Genomic DNA, 23,605 nt, shown 5'->3' on the forward strand with positions numbered 1-23,605 from the left:
CAGGTTACATATGCTTCAGGTTACAGACTCCACTAACCCAGAAATATTACCTTGGGTTAAGAACTTTGCTTCAGGATGAGAACAGAAATCATGCTCTGGCGGCAGCAGGAGGCCCCATTAGCTAAAGTGGTGCTTCAGGTTAAGAACAGTTTCATGTTAAGAACAGACCTCCAGAACGAATTAAGTACTTAACCTGAGGTACCACTGTATGCACAAATGATTCTTATGCACTCTGCAAACAAACATCTGTTAAAAGATATAACCTTGCTTGGCTCCAAACCTGGCTGTATCCCCAACAACACCTGTAAAGGTGGTTGTTTTCCCTCCCCCTGCTGTGGACATGCCAAGGCAGGAGGCTGCGCTAATGTAGGAAGAATCCAGGTGGGGTTTGTGAACGGGGCCCCCAGCCTCTGGGACAAATTCAAGGCTGGGTTTTCAAGAGTTCTGACAAGAGAAGGCTGTTTAATTAGCTTGGCAAGAGCTGGCCTGAAGGGGCTTGGAGCGAGGCATCATATTTGGACGGGAAATGTACCGGTATTTTTAGTACGGGAGCTGAGAGATGTCACGTGGTTTCCCACATCCAACAGGGATGAGGAGGGAGGCTCTGCCTTCGCTAATCTCCGGGCAAGTTTATACATTCCACAAAAACGCTTAAGCTTTTCCTAGAATGTTACCACTTTAGGATGCAAAGGGTGTGTGTTTGGGGGAGGGAAGAGGCAACTGGTTCGTAGAAAAATAAGTGTCTTAGGTTGGTGGGACCTTGTTTTTGACATGTCGCTTCTCTAGCTAGAGAGGTCCCCCTTCCACCTGCAGCTAAAATAATAATAATAAATTTAATAACAAATTTTATTTATACCCCACCCTTCCCAGCCAGAGCCGGGCTCAGGGAGGCTAACACCAATAAAATCACAGTAAAAACATAATTGGGGGGGGGGGGCAATTTAAAATACAGGTTAAAATATAATTTAAAACGCAGCCTCATTTTAAAAGTAGCCCATAGATCAAGACCATAAGGGGAGGGCAACATAAGGGTCAGACTGAGTCCAAACCAAAGGCCAGGCGGAACAGCTCTGTCTTGCAGGCCCTGCGAAAAGATTTCAAGTCCTGCAGGGCCCAGGTCTCTTGTGACAGAGCGTTCCGCCAAGTCGGGGCCAGTACTGAAAAGGCCCTGGCCCTATTTGAGACCAATCTAACCACCTTGCGACCTGGGACCTCCAAAATGTTGTCATTTGTGGACCTTAAGGTCCTCTGCGGGGCATACCAGGAGGCATGAAGTGGCCTACTGATCAGGAATGGGAACCGATGGTGCTCGGACTCCAACTCTCATCTGCCCCAGCCAGCATTGTCAGTGGTCAGGAATGATGGGAGTTGTGGTCCAGCAAGCCCGCAGCATCCTCATCCCTGCTTCAGAAGATGGCCTCTGTTGCCGGTGGACAGGGATGATGGGAGATATTGGCCATCGGCATTTGGAGGGATGATGGGAGTTGTAGTTCAACAACATCTGGAGGGCCAAAGGTCTCTCACTCCCACACCAGAACCATCCCTTACACTTAGAATCATAACCCCCTCAGCTAAAACATCAGTGACAGACGGCCACCCAACCTCTGCTTAAAAACCTTCAAGGAAGGAGAGTCCACAACTTCCCGAGGGAGATTGTTCCCCTTATGACTGTCGTGCCACTCTTAAAGACATGGAAATCCTGCTGTAGGGCAACAAATCAAGACTCTGGGTTTCAAATCTACTAAATTAACCTTGAATTGTGCCGCGTGATCAGTTCTCCACATTACTGGGGGAAAGGAGAAGAAATTTGCTTATGCGATGTTATGCTAGGCCTTTGGGGAAATTTCCATTGGCTGTTCACTCAAACCTTCCAAGCCAACTCCTCATCAAAGAAAACAACAACAACAACCACAGATTTCCTTTGGGATAATGCCTTTTTTTTTTTAATTACTTGCCCATGGATTTATAGTTAAAAGTCCATTCCACGGAAGGACTCAAATAACTCGAGACACACAAAAATAATTATATATAGTACACGAAACAAACACAACGTTATTTGTGGTATAATACATTTTCTTCCTTATCAGCAGTACAATATATTGTGGAAAGGGGAGTGGACTTTGGGGAAATAAGGTATGTACATTGAACTTCAAATTTCTCCCCTCAGATGGTACCTGGGTCAAGTTTAGAAGCTGGTTAGAATCACTGACAGATCGTTTTTTAAGCTAGCCAGAAAGATAAATGACCACACAGCACCACCCACTGGTAATTTATGAAATAATTGCGTTAGGAACTTCAGATCACTTTAATGCCTCTCAGTGAATACCAGTTCATGTCAAATAGTTATTCCTTCTGCCATTTAACACGGTGTCAGCAGTGTGTACTAGACCCTGTAAAGAACAGAGAAACTGGGGAGTTTTGCCTAGGAGGTTTATACTTCCCAGACAAGGCAGACAAGAAATTAGTAGAGGAAGATGGCAGAGATGGATAAACTAAAAGAAAACCAATCATTCTTCTCCAAGATCTCGTCTTCTCCCACGTCAAGTGACACTTGGAGGTACCAGAACTTCTGAAGACTTAGTCAAATGTGGAACCAGTCACTCCTCGCAGATTTAGCCTGTTCTGCTCAGTTATGGGGCAGGGATTAATCTGAAACAGGGGATGACGGAAGCCTGAAATCTGATTCCAAACTCTAAACCCTAACAAAGTAAAGGGGCTCCTGCCATGTATGGAACACTTTTCCCGCCCGCCCCCCTCACCAAGCCAATGCATCTTGTAGCTTCTGAGACAGCTTGATATCTCTCTCTAGAAAATAACTTAAGCCCTGCAGCACGAGAGTCTCCCTAACTCTTGCAGGTCCATTTGTAAATCCAGAGCCTCATGCTTGGCTGAAATCTCAGTTTCTCCACCACCAGCAGCCCTCCCCAAATTTAGCTGCCCCCATGCCGTAGCCTGAGCCATTTGGAGATGGCTTGTTTGGCCATCTTGTTGAGGGTCTTCAAATCTTGGGAAGCAGGGATTGCCACTTTGAGGGGCTCCAGGTAGGTTGTTCTGCAGGTTCAGGTGAATATGGGTGTCTGGGAGCATCCAAACCACATTAGCTGTGGAGAGAAAAATGAAGATACACAAACAATAAATATCAAGACCAGGATGGAGGGCAGCGCTTGCATTTCAGGGTCCCAGTTGCTCAGTGGAGGAACCTCAAGGGTGTTTCTGTATAGGAGGTGTCAGACATCTTATTTTTATTTTATTCTATGAAATTTGTAAACCACTTGATTGCGAATAGAATCTCCAAGCGGTTTATAAAAAAGAAAGCAAACATTAAAATTATCAATAAAAAGGAGTTAAAAACAGCAATTTTAAAAAATGTAGTAAATAATTAAAAAATAAAATAAGCTAAAAACATATTAAAAAGACTTGCTGGCTTCTACATCTGGATAGGCTTGTCTGAACAAAAATGTTTTTAGCAGGCGCTTCCAGGCACAATTAAGATTGTGATGACATTTAATGCTCCTCAACAGTTCAGAGCCAATATATTAAAGGACCGTCTACATCATGGAAGGGGAAAACAGTGGCATTCTGGTCATTGATGGACTACAACTCCCATGACTCAGTGGGTTTCTCCAGACTGTAGTCATGATGAGGGAAGCCACAGTGTATGATTGGTTGAGAGATCAGGAGCTACTTCTGGCAAGCAAAAACACTTTGTCCTTCGAGCCGGAATCGAACCAGCGACCTAAGGATGGCTTGGACGACAATCTACAGTCCTCCGCTCTACCGGCTGAGCTACCGAAGGAACAAACCTGAAGCTTTGCCTTGTTCTTTTCAACTTTGGATGTGGCTTCCTTTTTAAAAATAGATAGCAATTAGCCTACAGGGCATGGAAGTGGAATTTCAGTGAAAGCTTCCCTATATTCCTTGAGAAATCTTGGCACAAAGTCATGACGCTGCTGAGGCAGCAGTGGCAGCTCTGGTACCTGTGTGGATCACAGCATCACCAAAAGATAATGAACTGAGATGCGGGGAATCCCTTATAGCCGAAATGGGAAGCTGTACACCGGCTCCCTCGGCCAATAAAGCGAGATGAGCACTGCAACCCCAGAGTTGCCCGCGACTAGACCTAATGGTCATGGATCCCTTTACCCTTTACCTTTATAGTACTGTTTGAGCCCTTGTCTGCAAGGTTGGATTTAGGGTTTGATGAGGCCCTAAGCTACTGAAGGGAATGGGGCCCTTTATATGCCCAGCTGTCCTTTGTCAACAACAAATTGTCGCTGTTTTTTGTGTTCAATATATACTATATGGTAATTTATGGACCTAATAGGTATCTAAAGCCATTTGCACATAACAAAATATATATTTTACCAAAGTAATTGTTGAACTGAAATACAATTAAGAAGTCATGGGACGTGGGTGGTGCTGTGGGTAAAAGCCTCAGCGCCTAGGGCTTGCCGATCGAAAGGTTGGCGGTTCGAATCCCCGCGGCAGAGTGCGCTCCCGTCGTTCGGTCCCAGCGCCTGCCAACCTAGCAGTTCGAAAGCACTCTTGGGTGCAAGTAGATAAATAGGGACCGCTTACTAGTGGGAAGGTAAATGGCGTTTCCGTGTGCGGCTCTGGCTCGCCAGAGCAGCGATGTCACGCTGGCCACATGACCCGGAAGTGTCTCCGGACAGCGCTGGCCCCCGGCCTCTAGAGTGAGATGGGCGCATAACCCTAGAGTCTGTCAAGACTGGCCCGTACGGGCAGGGGTACCTTTACCTTTACCTTTTTACAATTAAGAAGAAGTATATTAACAGTGAAAGTGATATTTTAGGGCGCAGGCTAGCATGCGGGGCCCATTACTTACATCATTGGAGCCTACACAACACAAAACACTGTTGCTGTATGTAGGTTTTATTTTATTTGTTTTTTATCTTATATTTTGGAAATGTACATCCAGGGTTTTTTTCCTTTTAAATTTTTTGGAGGCCCCCAAGAGAGTGGGGCCCTAAGCTATAGCTTGTTTAGCTTATACATAAACCCGGCACTGTGTGTTTGGCTTGCATAAAGCTGCCAGATTCAATGCCTAGCAAGGTTAGTTTTCAAGTATCTGGAAATCGAGAAGGTGCAGTAGACTCACCATCTGCAGACTTCTCTGATGACTTCCTGGAAAAAAGAGAGAGAAGGTGATATTAGATGGATAGGTCAAGGTGGTAATCTTGTCTATATTGATGGATCAGGAGCAAAAGGAAAATGTGTTGAGTCAGATTCATATTGATTGGCAGTAGGTTCAGCAAAGCCAGAATTTATTCTATATTGTTTATTTTTGATGGTGTTTATATACGGCACTCTCATAAAATATCAGGGCAGTGTACAGCAATATACAAACTTTTTTTTATATAAAAAAAAGACCATTAAAAGCCTTACAGATCAATCATGAAAATGACCAGCTACTCAATAAAATTTTAAACAGCTGCATAAATTTTAAACAGTCGACATAGAAAACAAAGTAGAATGTTTCTTTGCACAAGCGTAATTTAATTGGAATTCAATGCCAAAAGATATACGGTGATGACCACAGACTTTGATGGCTTGTAAATGGAAGCAGTCACATCCACAGAGGATTACCGTATTTTGCGCCCCATAGGACGCACCGGCCCATAAGGCGCACCTAGTTTTTTTGGGGGGGAAATAAAGAAAAATATTTTTATTTCCCCCCCAGGTGCAGGGCTGGGGCGGGGGAAGCCCGAGCTTCCCCCGACCCCAGCCTTCAGAACAGGCTGCTCTGCGCAAGCCGTGGGAACCCTCCCGCGGCTTGCTCAGAGCTACCCGAAGCCCCGGCGCGACTGCTGAGCGCGCCGGGGTTTCGGGATAAGAGGCAGCTCCGCGCAAGCCGCGGGAGCCCTCCCCCAGCTTGCGCGGAGCTTCCTGAAGCCTGGAGAGGGAGAGGGGTCGGTGCGCACCAACCCCTCTCGCTCTCCAGGCTTCAGCGAAAGCCTGCCTTCGCCCCATAGGACGCACACACATTTCCCCTTCATTTTTGGAGGGGGGAAAGTGTGTCCTATAGGGCGAAAAATACGGTATTTCTTTATTTGCAATGTTGATAAGGGCCCTGATAAGGCCAGCGGCTCATCTAGTCGAGCATCTTTTATCACAGCGGCCAACCAGATGCTTATGAAAAGCCCCCAAGAAGGAGACGAGTGCCTCAAAAATCAATTGCTCCTATCTGCGCATTATGCGTATTTATTCCACATTATCCCAGTCAAGGCAGAGCTCTTATGAATGCAAACTAGACAATGCAAGTGTCCAAATGAAGGTCAGCAGAGGGCTTGAAGGCAAGCGTCCCCAAGCCCAGATGAAGACATATCTTCCAGCGTCTCACAAGTTAAGTCAAGCCAGACCATGCTTGTGTTACCCCAGTTCTCATGCCAAAGATTGCTGTCTGAATGTTGCCCCCTCCTGAACCAGGTACGCATTTTGTGCTGTATTTGTTCCTTCTGCTATAGCCTGCTCTCCAGTCTCTGCAGGCAAGAGGTTATTTGGGTTAAAGGCAAATGAAACTGTCCTGCAGCAATAGGGATGGAGGGATCTGTGGTTCTCAGAAGTTATTGTGAGCTCCCATGAGCCTCAGTCTTTTTTATATACAGTGGTACCTCGGGTTACATACGCTTCAGGTTACAGACTAAGCTAACCCAGAAATAGTACCTCGGGTTAAGAACTTTACCTCAGGATGAGAACAGAAATCGTGTGCTGGCAGCAGGAGGCCCCATGAGCTAAAGTGGTGCTTCAGGTTAAGAACAGCTTCAGGTTAAGTACGGACCTCCGGAACGAATTAAGTACTTAACCTGAGGTACCACTGTATATAAATTTTACTAGTTTTTTTTTAACATACCATTTTCAACAGTAATTAAACATATTTTTACATCTTATTCCATTTTTTTGACTTCCATCAGTCCTGTCTGAAAATTTTCCAATCTAATCTCTTAGTATACATTTCTTATTTTCCCTGTTACATTTCAAACTCATAACCAATATCTCTATTCTTTATCTACTTTGTAGCACTTCATATATTCCTCCTTACAAAACTTCTTGTAGTCCTACTAGCATAATTTGTTGGTTACAATTGCTTTTCAAATAGTTCATATACTTCTTCCAGTCTTCTGTAAATCTCTGTTCCCATAGGTTTCGAATCCTTCCTGTCATTTTGTCCAGTTCTGCATAGTCCATTATTTTCGTCTGCCATTCTTCTTTCATCGGAATTTCTTCTTGTTTCCATTTCTCGGCTAACAATACTCTTGCCGCAGTTGTTGCATATAAAAACAATTTAACGTCTTGCCTATTAATGTCCTGACCTATAATACCAAGTAAAAATGCTTCTGGTTTTTTTAAAAAAATGTATATTTCAACATCTTTTTCATCTCATTATATATCATTTTCCAGAAGTTCTTTACTTTTTTACATTCCCACCACATATGATAAAATGTTCCTTCTTTTTCTTTACATTTCCAATATTTATTATTTGTCTTATACATTTTAGCTAATTTCACTGGTGTAGTATACCATCAAAACTATCCATTCTGAAGGAAATCAGCCCTGAGTCCTCACTGGAAGGACAGATCCTGAAGCTGAGACTCCAATACTTTGGCCACCTCATGAGAAGAGAAGACTCCCTGGAAAAGACCCTGATGTTGGGAAAGATGGAGGGCACAAGGAGAAGGGGAGGACAGAGGACGAGATGGTTGGACAGTGTTCTCGAAGCTACCAGCATGAGTTTGACCAAACTGCGGGAGGCAGTGGAAGACAGAAGTGCCTGGTGTGCTCTGGTCCATGGGGTCACGAAGAGTTGGACTCGACTAAATGACTAAACAACAACAACAACAAAATATACCATCTATACCCATGAGCCTCAGTCAGCACAGCCAGGGGCCAAGGATAATGGGAGTTTAGTCCAACTGCATATAGAAGTTCACAAGTTCCTCCCTGCAACTCTGGCCTGATGGTAGGGCAGCTCCTGGTTGCTCCTCCAGAATAGTGAAGGGGAGCTGGAAGAGATGGGTGGAGAACTAGCAGAAGGAAAAGAACTCTGGCTCCTCCAAAGGGTTATTGGTCTCTTGCTATTATTATAATTCCAGGCTTTGCAAGGAAATAAACTATGTTGTTGTGTTTGCTATGTCAGGGTAGCTAGCAGGATGTTGCTGGACTCCCATCATCCCCTGCCAGCATAGCCAGTGGTGAGGGATGATGGCAGCTTGGGGTTCCAACCACATTTGGTGGGTGGGACATTGACTCCTTCCATGTGCTTATTATTTAAAGGGACAGGCCCACTATTTTGGACAAGCAGCCCCAGACCAAGGTACGAAATGAATTGCTAAATTGAAGGGTGCGTGTGCATGTGTGCATGTCTGAAAAACAAGGCAATGAGCTGCAAAAGGACAGGGCTCACAATGACACAGTTTCGACTCCTTAACTGAATTATGAATTTCGGTAAGTGCAATTTTGTCTGTCCTTATGGGGCAGGCATGTTTGCCTAATTTGCCTCCTCTACACAACTAACACTGGTCCTCCAGTGTTCCTTATGTGGTCACCCTAGTGAAAAATCTGCAATTTGCAGGGAGAACGCTGCTATGGGATTCACTAACCTCCCAAGAACTTGTGCGTTCCTAAAATCTCTCCTTTCCCCAATTACACTTAAATAGGCTATCCCCCCCACAGAGGATCTGTACCTTTAATAGTTGTACAGTTACCTGAAATTCAACAGATGCAATAATGGTCACCTTTGTGTTGGGAAAAGCTGTGCCTGTTTAATTTCTGCCATGCAGCTGTTAACAATGGTGAGATTGGCTTTGATGGGGAAAGAGTTGGAGCCCCTTCCATGTACACATTTGGACACACATGTATAAACACTGACACCTGGGAAACACTGGCCTGCGAGCGCTCCAATTAGAGAACAGCCTTTACCAAATTTGTCATGGGCTTTGAAGACACTCGAACTCAAGACGAAAGGCAGAAACGTGCTAGGAAGAAGGCACGCTTGGCAAACCCTCACTGTGATCAACTCCTGCCCAGAAACCTATGTCCCCACTGTGGAAGGATGTGTGGATCCAGAACTGGCCTCCACAGTCACTTACAGACTCACTTTTAAAACTGTGTTCATGGAAGAAGAAGAAGAAGAAGACTCTGTGTACCACCTGCTCACCTGGGGTTCCATGTGCTGTTCATGCCTGATAATCAGGAGTGGTTGGCTATGACCCAGGTTGAGGCATGGAGCAACATAAACACACCATTGTCTTGGGCTGCCTTACCTAATGGTTGGCCTACGAGTGATTGAGTCACGAGGGAGGGTGGTGTCCCTGAAATCCTTCCCATCAGTTACATGCCTTGAGCCTCAGCCGTGCCAATTAAAGTTTGCAACCTTCGCTCTGCTCCGCAGCATGCTCCAGCCACTCGATGCACATGAGGTCACCCACAACCACCTCAGCCTCCAGGAATTTATGAGCTGCCTGTGTCTGGGGCAGAGGTGTCAGGCAGGAGTTTTCCTCCAGCACCACGGGCTCATCCGTCCACAAGGATGCCATGATAGTCTCCCGTATCTAAAGCAGCGTACGAAGCTCCCTTATCTAGAGTTGAATCCTTGGTCCATCTAATTCAGTATTGTCTACACTGACTGGAAGAAGTTCTCCAGCCTTTCAGGGAGGCTTCTATCCCAGCCCTACCTGGAGAAGCCAGGGATGGAACCTGGGACCTTCTGGACGCAAAGCAGATGATCTACTACTGAGCCAAAATATAGGAACATAGGAAGCTGCCCTCTACTAAGAACCAGACCCTCCAGCTCAGTATTGTCTACACCAGGGTTTCCCAAAGTTGGTTCTCCAGCTGTTTTTTTGGACTACAAATCCCACAATCCCTAGCTAACAGGACCAGTGGAAAGTGATGATGGTTGTTGTAGTCCAAAAATAGCTGGAGGCCCAAGTTTGGGAAACCATGGTCTACACTGGATCCTGCAGCAAAACAGGGATCCAGATCAGGATCATCCCCAGGCTTACCTGGATTGAACCTGGAACCTCCTGCATGCAAAGCAGATGCTCTAACCACTGTGATATGGCTGAGAATTGTAGCTCCGCGAGGGGAATAGGGGTCACCTAACAACTCTCAGCACCTTTAACAAGCTGCAGATCCCAGGAGTCTTTGGGGGAAGCCATGACTGTTTAAGGCTGTATGATAGTGCTTTAAATGTGTAGTGCAGATGGAGCTAGAGTGATTGCAAGAGCAGAATACCTTTCACTCGTACAAGACAAGAGAACTTATCGTGCACATGCACACACCCCAAATCTGCTCTAGAGGTTCCCCCACCTCTCTGGAGAAGATCTGGGTTGGGAACAGAAGGAGGGGGAGCTCTGTCTAGTTGGATTCAACCCAAACTGATGGGAGCAGCTCAGTGCCCCAGGTGCCAACATGTCAGGCGCCTCGAGTGAAAGTAGAAGCATAAGAACCACCAGAAGATGCCACTATTTAGAAATCTCAACCTGTCCGAGTGATTGTGCGAGAGCAAAACATGGATATGGTGTCAGAAATCCACAACTCACCAGTGCACAGCAGGTGTGTCCTTTTGTGGCATGACTACGTATGCCTTATATTTACATAGTTAAATATAATGACTGTTTTCTCACTGTGTGGCCCGGTTCGCCCCTGTTTTCTGCGATGTGCGCTGCTTGACATTATTAGACGGGAGCATCTTTTCCCAAAAGTACTTATTTGACTAGGTACATTCTGCCATGCATTAGTGACTCATCCAGCTTTGCCAGCTTCTAATGAGCAAGTTTATGGATTCCAGGTGCGATGCTGCTGGCAAAAAGAGATGTCTTGCGTTGGTGCAGCTCGACATGACTGCTCCTTCGCAGATAGCTATCGGGTTTTGCAGCAGAGCCGCCCACCACAGACTACAGGAGCTGCCTTCCAGGTGAAGAGGGAGAAACGGTGGCCTGGAGTTCCTCCATGTCATCTTCCATTGAGGTTCTGAACTGTTCCCTGCAGCTGTGCCTGATCAGCATCAATGGGCTGGTGTTAACGGCGACTGGGTAGTGGAAGAGCTGTAGCTTAGTGGTAGAACCTCTACCTTGCAAGCACAAGGTCCCTGGTTTGATCCCTGGCAACTCCACGTAGGGCTGGGAGAAAATCTTGGACAGCTATTGAGGACAATGCTGAGCTGGACAGCCTAATGGTCTGAGTCAGTGCTAAGCATCTGCCTCAAGTTTATCACTGCGGAGTAAAATTTTCACCAGCTCGTTTCTGGAGGTCAAGCTGCTTTTAAAGAGCTGACTAGACTAGGTTGTGGGACGCGAGTGGCGCTGTGGGTTAAACCACAGAGCCTAGGACTTGCCGATCAGAAGGTCGGCGGTTCGAATCCCCGCGATGGGGTGAGCTCCTGTTGCTCAGTCCCTGCTCCTGCCAACCTAGCAGTTCGAAAGCACGAAGTGCAAGTAGATAAATAGGTACCGCTCCGGCGGGAAGGTAAACGGCATTTCCGTGCGTTGCTCTGGTTCACCAGAAGCGGCTTAGTCATGCCAGCAGGTGGGGCAAGCAAGGGGAATGACAAAGTCGTAGAGGGAGGAACGAGGAGAGAAGCATGGTGGAGCCATGGTTGTTACCTTTCCTCCTTCTCCAGCAAAGGATCAAAAGGGCAATGTCCTGTATCAAAGTTAAGAGGGAGCAAACCTAAACTCCAGGTGTGCCAAACAGCAGGGAAGCAGGAACAGGGGACTAAGCAACAGGCAAGTGACCTGAGGCTGCTGTGCTATCCATTGCATCAACACATTTAAAAGCACAGGTCTCCCGGTTGCTGCCAGGGTGGTGTAGTGGTTAGAGTGTTGGACTAGGATCCAGGAGACCAGGGTTCAAATCCCCTCTTGGCCACGAAGCTCACGAAGGGTGACCTTGGGCCAATCACTGCCTCTCGGCCTAACCCACCTCACAGGGTTGTTGCAGAGATTAAAGGAGGAGAACCATGTACACCAGCTTGAGCTCTCTGGAGAAAAAGGCAAGATATACGTGTGGTTTTTGTTGTTTGTTGTTTAGTCGTGTCCGACTCTTCGTGACCCCATGGATCAGAGCACACCAGGCACTTCTGTCTTCCACTGCCTCCCGCAGTTTGGTCAAACTCATGCTGGTAGCTTCGAGGACGCTGTCCAAACATCTCGTCCTCTGTCATCCCCTTCTCCTTGTGCCCTCCATCTTTCCCAGCATCAGTGTCTTCTCTTCTCATGAGGTGGCCAAAGTACTGGAGCCTCAGCTTCAGGATCTGTCCTTCCAGTGAGCACTCAGGGCTGATTTCCTTAAGAATGGAGAGGTTTGATCTTCTTGCAGTCCATGGGACTCTCAAGAGTCTCCTCCAGCACCGTAATTCAAAAGCATCAATTCTTCGGCGATCAGCCTTCTTTATGGTCCAGCTCTCATTCCCATACATCACTACTGGGAAAACCATAGCTTGAACTATACAGACCTTTGTTGGCAAGGTGATGTCTCTGCTTTTTAAGATGCTGTCTTTAAGATGCTGTTTTTAAGATACGTGTGATAGATAGATAAATAAATAAAAATAAAATGCCAAGCACTGAACCAATGGCCTCTTGAGCCCCACGCTATAATTATCTGTAATTTTCTACAAGCAATAGTTGAGCTTAATTGGTGGATGTCGTCCGGAGTCATCAGCACACGACAGGTGGCGTTCAGGATGCAGACACAAGTGACAATGTCCCTGCCCTGAGAGCATTGGGTTTGTTTGTGAGGTCAGGACTGAGACGATGCCAACTTTTATTTACCCTGGAACTGTCAGGTGGAGTTTCTGATTCCTTACCAGTGATGTTGCATACAGCCAAGGACAGGAAGTCTCCCTGCCATTTCCTCATGCCTGGAATACTAGAAGTCTCTGACATGGTGCACTCATTGCTGTACACATCGTTGCTGCTCTTTGTCCTGGTGCTTGGTCACTGTTCTGCTGGGTTGATTGCATCACTGTGGTGTTGGACTAGGATCTGGGAGACCAGAGTGCAAATGCCCATTCATTCGTGAAGCTCACTGGATGGCTGTAAGCCAGTCACCATTTCTCAGCCTAAAGTACCTCACAGAGTTGTTGGAAGCTGCGCAGAGTGGGCTGGGGCAACCCAGTCAGATGGGTGGCATATAAGTCATTTATTATTATTATTATTATTATTATTATTATTATTATTAGGGGGGAAGGAGCAGAATTTAAAACCTTAACATCCTGTTAACCCTGATGGGTCCGAAGTGAGCATAAGAACACCTCATAACCTAGCATAAGACACTTGTGAATGACACTACAGTGGTACCTCAGGTTACATATGCTTCAGGTTACAGACTCCGCTAACCCAGAAATAGTGCTTCAGGTTAAGAACTTTGCTTCAGGATGAGAACAGAAATCGGGCTCCGGCGGCGCGGCAGGAGGCCCCATTAGCTAAAGTGGTGCTTCAGGTTAAGAACAGTTTCAGGTTAAGTACGGACCTCCAGAACGAATTAAGTACTTAACCTGAGGTACCACTGTAATATGGTGTGTCTTGCACTAGAAGCAGGAGTTGCCAATCTATGGGCACATCTGGATTTTTAAGTGAGTGCCATGGGTGCCACACTCTCTGGCCTCTTACAGTAGAACTAAGCGGAGTGTCAGAAACTACATAGAGCTAAAGGAAGAAGTGGAAAAGAGGATCACTTGTTCAACACCCTCTGTCAGCTCCATGGACTTTACAAGGGAGAAAAAGAGAACCGCCCTCATCACCTCCTAAGTTTTGTGGTGACCAGCAGATGACCTCAAGGGCACCACTGTGCCCATGGGCACCGCATTGGCAACCTCAACTAGAGACAGGAAATATGCTGCTCAGGTGGAAGATGATTGTGCCATCTTTTGATCTTTAAGGTAAAGATAAAGGGACCCCTGACCATTAGGTCCAGTTGTGACCGACTCTGGGGTTGCGGCACTCATCTAGCTTTATTGGCTTCTGGGTCATGTGGCCAGCATGACTAAGCCTCTTCTGGCGAACCAGAGCAGCGCACGGAAACGCCGTTTACCTTCCCACCGGAGCGGTACCTATTTATCTACATGCACTCTGACGTGCTTTCGAACTGCTAGATTGGCAGGAGCAGGGACCGAGCAACAGGAACTCACCCCGTCGCGGGGATTCGAACCGCCGACCTTCTGATCGGCAAGTCCTAGGCTCTGTAGTTTAACCCACAGCGCCACCCGCGTCCCATGTTTATACGGAGCTACAGTTTATCTGCCACAGTTTCAGTTAGAGACTTATTTTAGTTTTAGGATCTGGCTGGAAGGTAGCTTTGTATCTGCATGTTTTGATCATCTGTGAACAGGCACAATCCTGAGCAGGTACTTTCCACTGAAAAATTCAAGCAGCTAACCCAGTCTTCCTTCCCAGGGATGTGGCCTCTCCTCATCCAAGAGATCGTAGAGGCTGAGATCTGAGGCACCCTGAGTGCTTTTCATGCATTGTGTCCATTGTAAAATGGTTCACCTTCCCACTTCGCCAATGGGCTTATTGCTCAGGTAGAAGTGCCATCTGTTGTCTCGTTCATTAAAGAAGTCCCAAATCCCATGTTGATGTGGAACAATTTTCCATCTGCCACAATTTCAGTTACATTTAGAAGAAGAAGGAAGAAGAAGAAGAAGAGTTTGGATTTGATACCCCGCTTTATCACTACCCTAAGGAGTCTCAAAGCAGCTAACAATCTCCTTTCCCTTCCTCCCCCACAACAAACACTCTGTGAGGTGAGTGGGGCTGAGAGACTTCAGAGAAGTGTGACTGGCCCAAGGTCACCCAGCAGCTGCATGTGGAGGAGCGGAGACGCGAACCCGGTTCCCCAGATTACAAGTCCACCGCTCTTAACTACTACACCACACTGGTTATTTTTTTACTTAAATAAATAAAAAATCTGCTCATATATCTGTCTCCTTTGTAATAATCCACGGCCATTCTACCTGTCCTTGTAAGATGACATCTCTTTCCAAAACCATCCTTTCCCAAGGGCCTGATAATCATTAGGGCTGCGGCATGTTCTCTGGACAGGCTCAACCAGATTGAGAAATTAGCCTTAATCAAATGGATCCTGATGCCATCAGAATCCTCACCCCCTCCTACGGATCTGTCATTTTGCCAGGTGCGTTTCCTGCCTCCTCTCTCCACTTTCTCTCTTTGCTGCTATGTTCGGTCGCCATTATTAGAATGCTCTTCTGTCCTGCTAGATGAGCCAAATCTCTTGAACAAATGAAGTAGGCTTCTGTTGCCTACTTTGCCAATGTCAAAGGACACTAGGGAGGGGTTTTGGCTGAGTGCTACAGCATCCCATGGAGACAACCTGGGACTCTCTGCTTGCAGAGCAGGTGCTTTATCATAGAGCTGCTGACAGGTGTGCGTGTTTTAGCAGTGATGATATTTTCTGGTTTGTGTGTCCAATGAGCAGGCTGGCCCCAGAGCTGTTGTCCCAGGAAGTGTCAGTCCTGGTGCTTCGCAGCTGTGTAACTACGGCCAGTTAAGACTCCTAATCCTTCAAAATGCGATGATCATAGGTTGCCACTTAAGGGATGAGCAAGCAGGAGCAGTCACGTGGACACCCTGCATTTCAGACCCTTTGTCCTTACACCTACCTCTTGGGCCAGCTTGTTGGCTTAATATTCTGGGGTGACAATTAAAACCGCCTAGGCATGTACGCACCAAAGCAAACACCTCTTTGCTTTTAGTGAGTGGTTAGTGATATTGCTGCAGGTGTTATAAGGTATGAGCAATACCAATTTAATGCAGATGTATAAAGCCCTGAGTGATTGGGCCCCTAATATAGTGGTACCTTGGAACTCAAACGCTTTGGTTCTCAAACTTCGAAAACCTGGAAGTAAGTGTTCCGGTTTTTGAACATTTTTCGGAAGCCGAACATCCGATGCGGCTGTTGGCTATTGTTTCCAGGGCACCTGCACCGATCAGAAGCTGTGCCTTGGTTTTTGAACATTTCGGAAGCCAAATGGACTTCCAGAACTGATTACCGTAAGTCTGGCGCTTTTGTTTTTTCTATTTATTTTGTGTTTTTGTTTTTGAGGCTTTTTTTGATTAATTTGTTTTTGTGACTGTGTGGAATCTAGTTCAGCTACTGATTGATTGATTGATTGATTATGTGTCTGCGGAAGTGGATAAAAGCCCCCCATCCAAACAATGACTATCATCAGTGCAGGTAAGAAAATAATAATAATTTTAATTTTTATCATCTACAATCCTGTCTTATTTATTTTATAGTACAGTACATTGATTATTGCTTTCATTTTATGGATCAGTGGTCTCTTTTGATAGTAAAATTCACGTTAAATTGCTGCTTTAGGGGCTGTTTTTAAAAGTCTGGAACGGATTAATTCGTTTTGCATTACTTTCTATGGGAAAGCGCACCTTGGTTTTGGAATGCTTTGGTTTTGGAATGGACTTCCGGAACGGATTACGTTTGAGAACCAAGGTACCACTGTACCTGAAGGAGCATCTCCACCCTGCCTGGCTGCTAAGATCAAAAGGTGAGTCTGTGCACGCATACTATGCCTTTAAAACACATTTCCCCTTCAAAGAAGGTCAGGTCCCTTCCAACTCTACAGCTCCACAGTCGCAATGGAAATTATTCAACCCCCCCCCCCCCCCTGCACATCAGGTTTATTATCAAAATTCCCAGACTTTCAGCTGTTTGCAATGGGCAAATCAAACAAAAGCAATAGCTCAACACAACGGAAGTTTCATAGTTCCCCCAAATTCAGCTGAAATTGCAACTTATACTGGTTTCTCCAGGCTCACTGATGTTCAACCCCCTGAATAGAATTGCTCACAACAGCACAAATACAACCGGTGTTTTCCCACGCACACCTGATGCAACTAATAAAGGGCTCCATTAGTTGTACCAGGTGTGCTTGAGCTGGAACACATGAATACCTGAACTGGCTAGGGGTTTGCTGAATTTGGCTGCATGTTAGAAATATGGCTAAGTCAGGTGACCCGAAAAAGCGGTTTCTTTCGATCTCACGCAGCCCTGAAAAATCACTTTTTTCCATTGTTTACGTATGTAACGACAGCAGCTAGGATTCTGTATGCACAGAAATGGAAAGATGAAGAAATTCCCACCAAAGAAGAACGCATCAGCAAAATGACGGACTATGCTCAATCAGCAAAGCTAAGAGCTAAAATAAGAGAATGGAAGCCCTTTCCGGACAACTTAAAGAAATATTTTAATATGATAAATTAGCAATCAGGATTTGAACTGTGCGCAACAGAAATAATTAGAGATTATCGTATTATGATTTTGATATTAAAGAGTGAAGACAGCAATGAGACAGAATTTAAAAAAAAACCATGGAAAATGGGATGGGAAGTTGATAAAGCAAAAGAAGAATTTATTATGTATTGGAATTTTATGTGAAATTTGTGGAAATTTAATAAAATATATTATTTTTAAAGGGTGCTTTTTTCAGGGCCAGATTGTGTCGCCAGAGTGCACGAGACAGCGGCACTCAAAATGGCCACCAAGATCTCTTGTGTCCCATTTTTCCCGGTACACTTGGTGGGGATGTTCCTATCCGTGGCTTATTTGAATCCAGGTGTCTTCAGTCCTAGTCAGGCACAGAGGAGCCCACTCCTAGGCCAGCAGATCTTATAAACAAGACAGAGCATTGATCCATGTAGCTCAGCCAGCGGCTACACTTGGGGTGGGCTGCCTTTTGTCTCCGTTGTTGTTGAACTACAACTCCCATCAGCCCCAGCCAGTGGGGTCAATGGTCAGGGATGATGGGAGCTGGAGTCCAACAATGGCCAAGAGTGAAAACTTTGTGACCTCGCTTTCTCGGAAAGACTTAAAAAATATATATGCCCAGTTTCAGCAATGGCATCACTCATTGGCATGTGCTGCCATCCTGCCGCCCCACCAGTATTGCTGCGTATCTCGCCTGTCGAGAACAGCAAGGCCACTCTATCTGATCTTCACCTTAGCTATGTAGGAGATGGTGAAGCAACAGAAGGCGAAGGATTTGTGGGATGTGCCCGAGAAATTGTGGCTGGTGCAATCCGGGAAGGCAGGTCAGGCCCATGAAATTTCCACTGCACGAGATTCTTCCACTAAATTCCAAATTCCGTCTTATGCTTTGCCTTGTTCTGTTTTGAGTAGGCATTACGTAAGGAAGGCTGGATCTTATCGGATTATCGTCTTGTTGCAGCAGCAAGAAGGCACAAGTTTTAAGACTTCCAGGAGAATGAAAATTCAGTGTAAAAAAAACACAAGAGGGATGTTGTAACTCAAATCTGGGCTTGCGATCAGACTAAATTCATTACCGATGGAAATGGATTGGATTACCCTCAGGATAGTGTATGATAAGAGCAGCAAGCTTTGCATACACACACAAACATAAAACCTTGCTAGGCTCTCATATATGCATATTTGCAAGAAGAGAAACCACTATTTTAAAAACACCCGTATGACTATCATCCTCATGCAATATGTAATTATTACATAATACATAGTTGTCCATTTTTGAGGCTTTTCTTTCCGTCTTCTGATTCTCCTCTTTGCTTTTTCCTGTAGTATCAAGTTTCTTCCTCTATCTCCTCCTTCCATGAAGATTCTAGTTAAGGTTGCCAACTTCTTTCCCAGCCCACGCACCTGCGCCTTTCATATAGCAGCTTGCTCTGCAGACCTTAGCAAGTGATTATGCATATTTCCATGTCTTAAGAAAGATTCACTGGCTGATATAGGCAGCTCAAGCTCTAGTCGAAAGAGACCATGCCTCTTTCCCAACCACCCCTGGTTAGTTGGCCACTGTAATTCGAGTCCAATATCTGAATCAAATATCTGAGATCCCTGCTCCATTAAGTGTTCACCCTACTCCTTTCTCTCACAATGCGTTTGGAAATCCCCCTTCCAGAATGGAGCTCACTAGGTTCACCAACTTTTTTCCTGCCTCTACGAAAGCTATCCCATTACTTTTTTGATTTTATTCATTATTTTTCACATTTGTATACCACCCCACCCTCATCAGCCCCAGCCAGAACAGCAAATAGTCAGGGATAATGGGAGTTGTAATCCAGCAAAATCTGCATAGCTTCCAGTATGAAAATAGGGGTGTCCTAAGGAAAAGCAGAAGGGTGGCGCTGTGGGTTAAGCCACAGAGCCTAGGACTTGCCAATCAGAAGGTCGGCGGTTCGAATCCCCGCGACGGGGTGAGCTCCCATTGCTCAGTCCCTGCTCCTGCCAACCTAGCAGTTCAAAAGCATGTCAAAGTGCAAGTAGATCAATAGGTACCGCTCTGGCGGGAAGGTAAACGGCGTTTCCGTGCGCTGCTTTGGTTCGCCAGAAGCGGCTTAGTCATGCTGGCCACATGACCCGGAAGCTCCCTCGGCCAATAAAGCGAGATGAGCGCCGCAACCCCTGAGTCAGCCACGACTGGACTTAATGGTCAAGGGTCCCTTTACCTTTAAGGAAAAGCAGGACATTCTGGGATCAAATCAGAAACCAGGACGGCTGCTATCATTCCAGGACTGTCCCTGGAAAATAACGACAATTGAAGGCTCTGTATCTGAAGGGCAGACAGTTCCCTGTCCCTCCAGATAATACAAAGCGGTTTTGCTCTCCTTCCTCTTTCTATCTGCCGCTCTGAGATCCAGGCTGCCTGTAATGCTAATGTCAACGGCATACCAGATAAGCCTGTTTTCCGTTTCGGTTGAGGCATTTTTTGCGTGTGTGTGTGCATGCGCATGTTATTTTAAATGTGGAAATCCTGGGGACTGGCTGTCTGACGGTGCAATCCTAGACATGTCTGTTCAGTTCCGCTGAGTTCTGCAGGGCTTCTTTCCGTGCAAGTGGGTATAAGTTTGGAGCCTCAGGCTGGACAAATGCAAGACAACGAGGAACATTTCACTGTGCAGGTCAAAGGCACGGAGCCTTGCTCGGATTTTGAGGAGGGCGAGGTTTCGGGATCTGCAGAGATCCTTCTCTCCCCCTGCTCCTTCTGTAAAACGCATCCTTCTTAAAGGTGATATACAAATAAGAGTTCTTCATGGGTATCATGCCCTGCTTTGTGTTTATAGAATCACAGACCTGCAGAGCTGGAAGTCCAGCCCCAGGCAGTGCAGTAACCACAGCTCAAGAACCCCTGACCATCTACCTCTGCTTAAAAACCTCCAGTGAAGGAGTAGTCCCTAGAGCGTTTCTCCAGGGGAGCCTCCAAACTAACAGGCCTGCCTTCTCACGTAACTCGAGTGTCCCTGCTGTCTTGCCATGGCTGCCTAAGTCTGCAGGAGGGAAGGGGAAAGCTTGGGTCTCCCAGATAACAAATCGGACCGTTCACCCATCTAGCCCTGACCGCAGTGGCTCACCAGAGTCTCCAACTCTCAGAGTCCTTCCCAGCCTTCCCTGGAGGTGCTGAGAATTACCAGCGTGCAGAGAGCATTCTCTGCTGCTAAGCACTGGCCTCTCCCGTAGCTCGGAGGAGACAAATTTGCTCTGCTTGAGAAAATGTACGAACACGGCTGGAGGGGAATTTCCCTAGGGCAGTGTTTCCCAACCTTGGGCCTCCAGCTGTTTTTGGACTACAACTCCCATCATCCCTAGCTAGCAAGACCAGTGGTCAGGGATGATGGGAATTGTAGTTCAAAAACAGCTGGAGGCCCAAGGTTGGGAAACACTGCCCTAGGGAAACAGCACATAGTGACAGGGTAAGGGGAAAAAAGGCCTGTCGTATTGATCCATGTGGCTCCCTCACCCTGTGGTTGCTATACACCCAAACTGAAAGAGGTCCAGTGTCAGATCTTCATCATCTTATCATACCCACGTTTCTCCCTAAGGAAAAACAGGATCAAATCAGAAACTGGGATGGCTTCTGTAAATTTGGGACTGTCCCTGGAAAATAGAGACCCTTACAGGGTCTTTCTTATGAAGTCTGCTCCTGATGTTCTAGGCCAGGTTCTTGGCTACTGAGGTTCTAGAGCAGGGATGGGGAGTCTGTTGTCCTCCATATGTTGTTGGATTTCAGCTCCCACCAGCCCAAGCCAGTGGTCAAGGATGGCAGAAGGACCATGTGTTTCCCCATCCCTCTTCTAGGCAGAGATGTTTTGGACTACAATTCCCATCAGCCCCAGCTGCAGTTGTAGTCCAAAACTTATTGAGGGCACCAAGTTGGCAAAGGCTGATATACGAGGAAGGGGAAAGGAGGGGTATCTCTTGCTGCTGGTTAAGTCTCTGGTTTTCAGTTATTGATGCTGTCCAACTGTAAGAAAACATCCCTGTGCTCTTCAGTATCTACTCTGTTTTCTTGGCTTTAATTGCTGGAGTAACAGTCAGAAATTCAACAGGAACTGTTTTCTGCATCCCAGTGCTGGGGAAAAGCTTCACTGACTGAATTTCTGCCTGTCCTCTTAAAAGCAGAAGTGGACTGCGACTTTCTTTCCACACTCAGTCTTGTGCTGCTCATTGTTTATATTCAGTTAAAGGGAAAGGTTTGAAACGGACCTTATTCAGTGGTACCTCAGGTTACATACGCTTCAGGTTACAGAGTGCCCTAACCCAGAAATAGTGCTTCAGGTTAAGAACTTTGCTTCAGGATGAGAACAGAAATTGTGCTCTGGCGGTGCGGCAGCAGTGGGAGGCCCCATTAGCTAAAGTGGTGCTTCAGGTTAAGAACAGTTTCAGGTTAAGAACAGACCTCCAGAACGAATTAAGTACTTAACCCGAGGTATCACTGTATAGCAATAGATCTTCCTGGTGAAGGAATTTGTTTAAAAATGTGAAAGAAAGAAAAAAACACAGGACCCTGGATTCCTGCAAATTTATCTCAGATTCTGTGACAAAAGCCTTTCCATGAAAGGTGGTAGCTTAATTGGAATTCATGCTTTCTTCATGGAAAGCCCTTCTCCCGAGACCTTTAGGGGCTAGTTGCGGTTTTTCCTTGGGGAAGAAGGGCCAGATGCAAAAGTAATAATACCAAACAAATCAATTCATTGATGAGAGGCACTCTGCACATACTCAGAGACCTTCTATCCTCTTTTTTTTTTTGCAATTTCTAGAACTGAGTCCTGGCATTGACCCTTGGTGAGCCCCGACTCCCCTTACTCTCGTGTCATACCTTTTCCTCCTGGATGCCGGTTGCAGGAATCCATCCCCCACGGCGCCTCCTGGGCTTGGGTGCGAGGGGCACGTGAGCCGTCTTGGCGTTGAGATGCTGGGTGATCTTGACCTCCACCGCCAGCTTGACGTTGGTCCGCAGGTTCTTCCTCTCGAAAACTGCCTTGCACTGGGGGCAAGAGAGAACCCTGGGGCCCTTCCCAGTCGCGGCCGCCTCTTCCCAGTAGCGGGTGATGCAGGCCCGGCAGTAGCTGTGATCGCAGTCCAAGATCACCGGGTCCTTGAAGTGCCCCCTGCAGGCGGGGCAGATAGCTGCCTTCTGCAGCTGAGCCACTAGCCCTTTGCCTTCCATGCTGCCTGTGTGCGTCTCTGTCTGTCTGTGTGTTCTGTGGTTTGATGCTGCCAGCCAAGTGCTTGGCTCTTTATAGAAGGGGGTGGGGCCTCCGGGGAGGTCTGGGGCGGAGCACCCTCCCAGCTCCAGCTGCAGGTAAACAACTCTTGCACAACCAGCCTCTTCGCTCCGCGGTGAGCTCAGCTTTCCCTGCCAAGATGTGGCAGGATCTGCCTCCAGGATGGAAGAAGAGCTCGTTTTTGGCTCTCGGGGAGATTCTGCCATCTGATAAGCCGTAGCTGTTAATGCTGGCGGGGGCAAGGGAGGCGGGAGGAGGTGCAGCTGGGGTTTTATCTGCAGTGCTAGGGCTGGGATCCTGATGCCCATCTGTCCTTGAGCTTGGCAGATCTGCCCCAAAGCAGGAATGGATCTCGGGCCAGCCCAAGACATTTTGCTGCCTGAGGCAGAGGACAAGGTGGTGCTCTTCTCCACTGCATCTGGGGGCAAGGGACAGAGGTCAGCGGTGGGGCATCTTCTTTGAATGCCGAAGAAGAAGAAGAGTTTGGATTTGATATCCCGCCTTTCACTCCCTTTAAGGAGTCTCAAAGCGGCTAACATTCTCCTTTCCCTTCCTCCCCCACAACAAACACTCTGTGAGGTGAGTGGGGCTGAGAGACTTCAAAGAAGTGTGACTAGCCCAAGGTCACCCAGCAGCTGCATGTGGAGGAGCGGAGACGCGAACCTGGTTCCCCAGATTATGAGACTACCGCTCTTAACACCACACTGGCTCCCAGGTTCAACCCTCCATAGCAACTCCAAGTAAGAATGGGGGGGTGAGCTGCTGCCAGTCTGTGCAGACAATACTGAGCTCGTTGGACCAGCACGAGGCAGCTTCCTCTGTCCTCTCCTATGCACAAAAAGTCATAATGGTTTAGCAGTTGAATCTTCATGGATTGACAGCTGGCTTGTGGTGCAATGATGTGGCAGGCAGATGCGATTGGCAGCAAGGACGGACAGACAGCTGAAAGCAAAATGGACCAACAATTGAACCTTACTTCAATGTGTGGCATCCCTTATGTAGTGCGCATGCGCGGCAGCCAGCCACAACCACACGGGCTGCTGCGTGCGCACTCCATACGGGATGCTGCTCAT

General features: G+C 46.8%; 1 protein-coding gene and 1 non-coding gene across 2 annotated transcripts; both read right to left on the reverse strand.

The window, feature by feature from the left end:
* Window positions 1-1,915: 1,915 nt before the first annotated feature.
* On the reverse strand, window positions 1,916-22,855 carry RNF39 (ring finger protein 39). Its single transcript, XM_028713915.2, has 3 exons — window positions 22,124-22,855; window positions 5,120-5,145; window positions 1,916-3,101 (listed from the first exon to the last, which is right to left on the reverse strand). The coding sequence occupies exons 1-3, from the start codon at window positions 22,838-22,840 to the stop codon at window positions 3,098-3,100; spliced, it is 747 nt and encodes a 248-aa protein (XP_028569748.2). The 5' UTR covers window positions 22,841-22,855; the 3' UTR covers window positions 1,916-3,097.
* TRNAY-GUA (transfer RNA tyrosine (anticodon GUA)) lies at window positions 3,709-3,796 on the reverse strand. The gene is given in 2 exon segments: window positions 3,709-3,744; window positions 3,760-3,796. It is a non-coding gene; the product is annotated as a tRNA-Tyr (tRNA).
* Window positions 22,856-23,605: the final 750 nt, after the last annotated feature.

The sequence above is a fragment of the Podarcis muralis genome, chromosome 2 (assembly GCF_964188315.1).
Source record: "Podarcis muralis chromosome 2, rPodMur119.hap1.1, whole genome shotgun sequence".
NCBI classification, from domain to species: Eukaryota; Metazoa; Chordata; class Lepidosauria; order Squamata; family Lacertidae; genus Podarcis; species Podarcis muralis.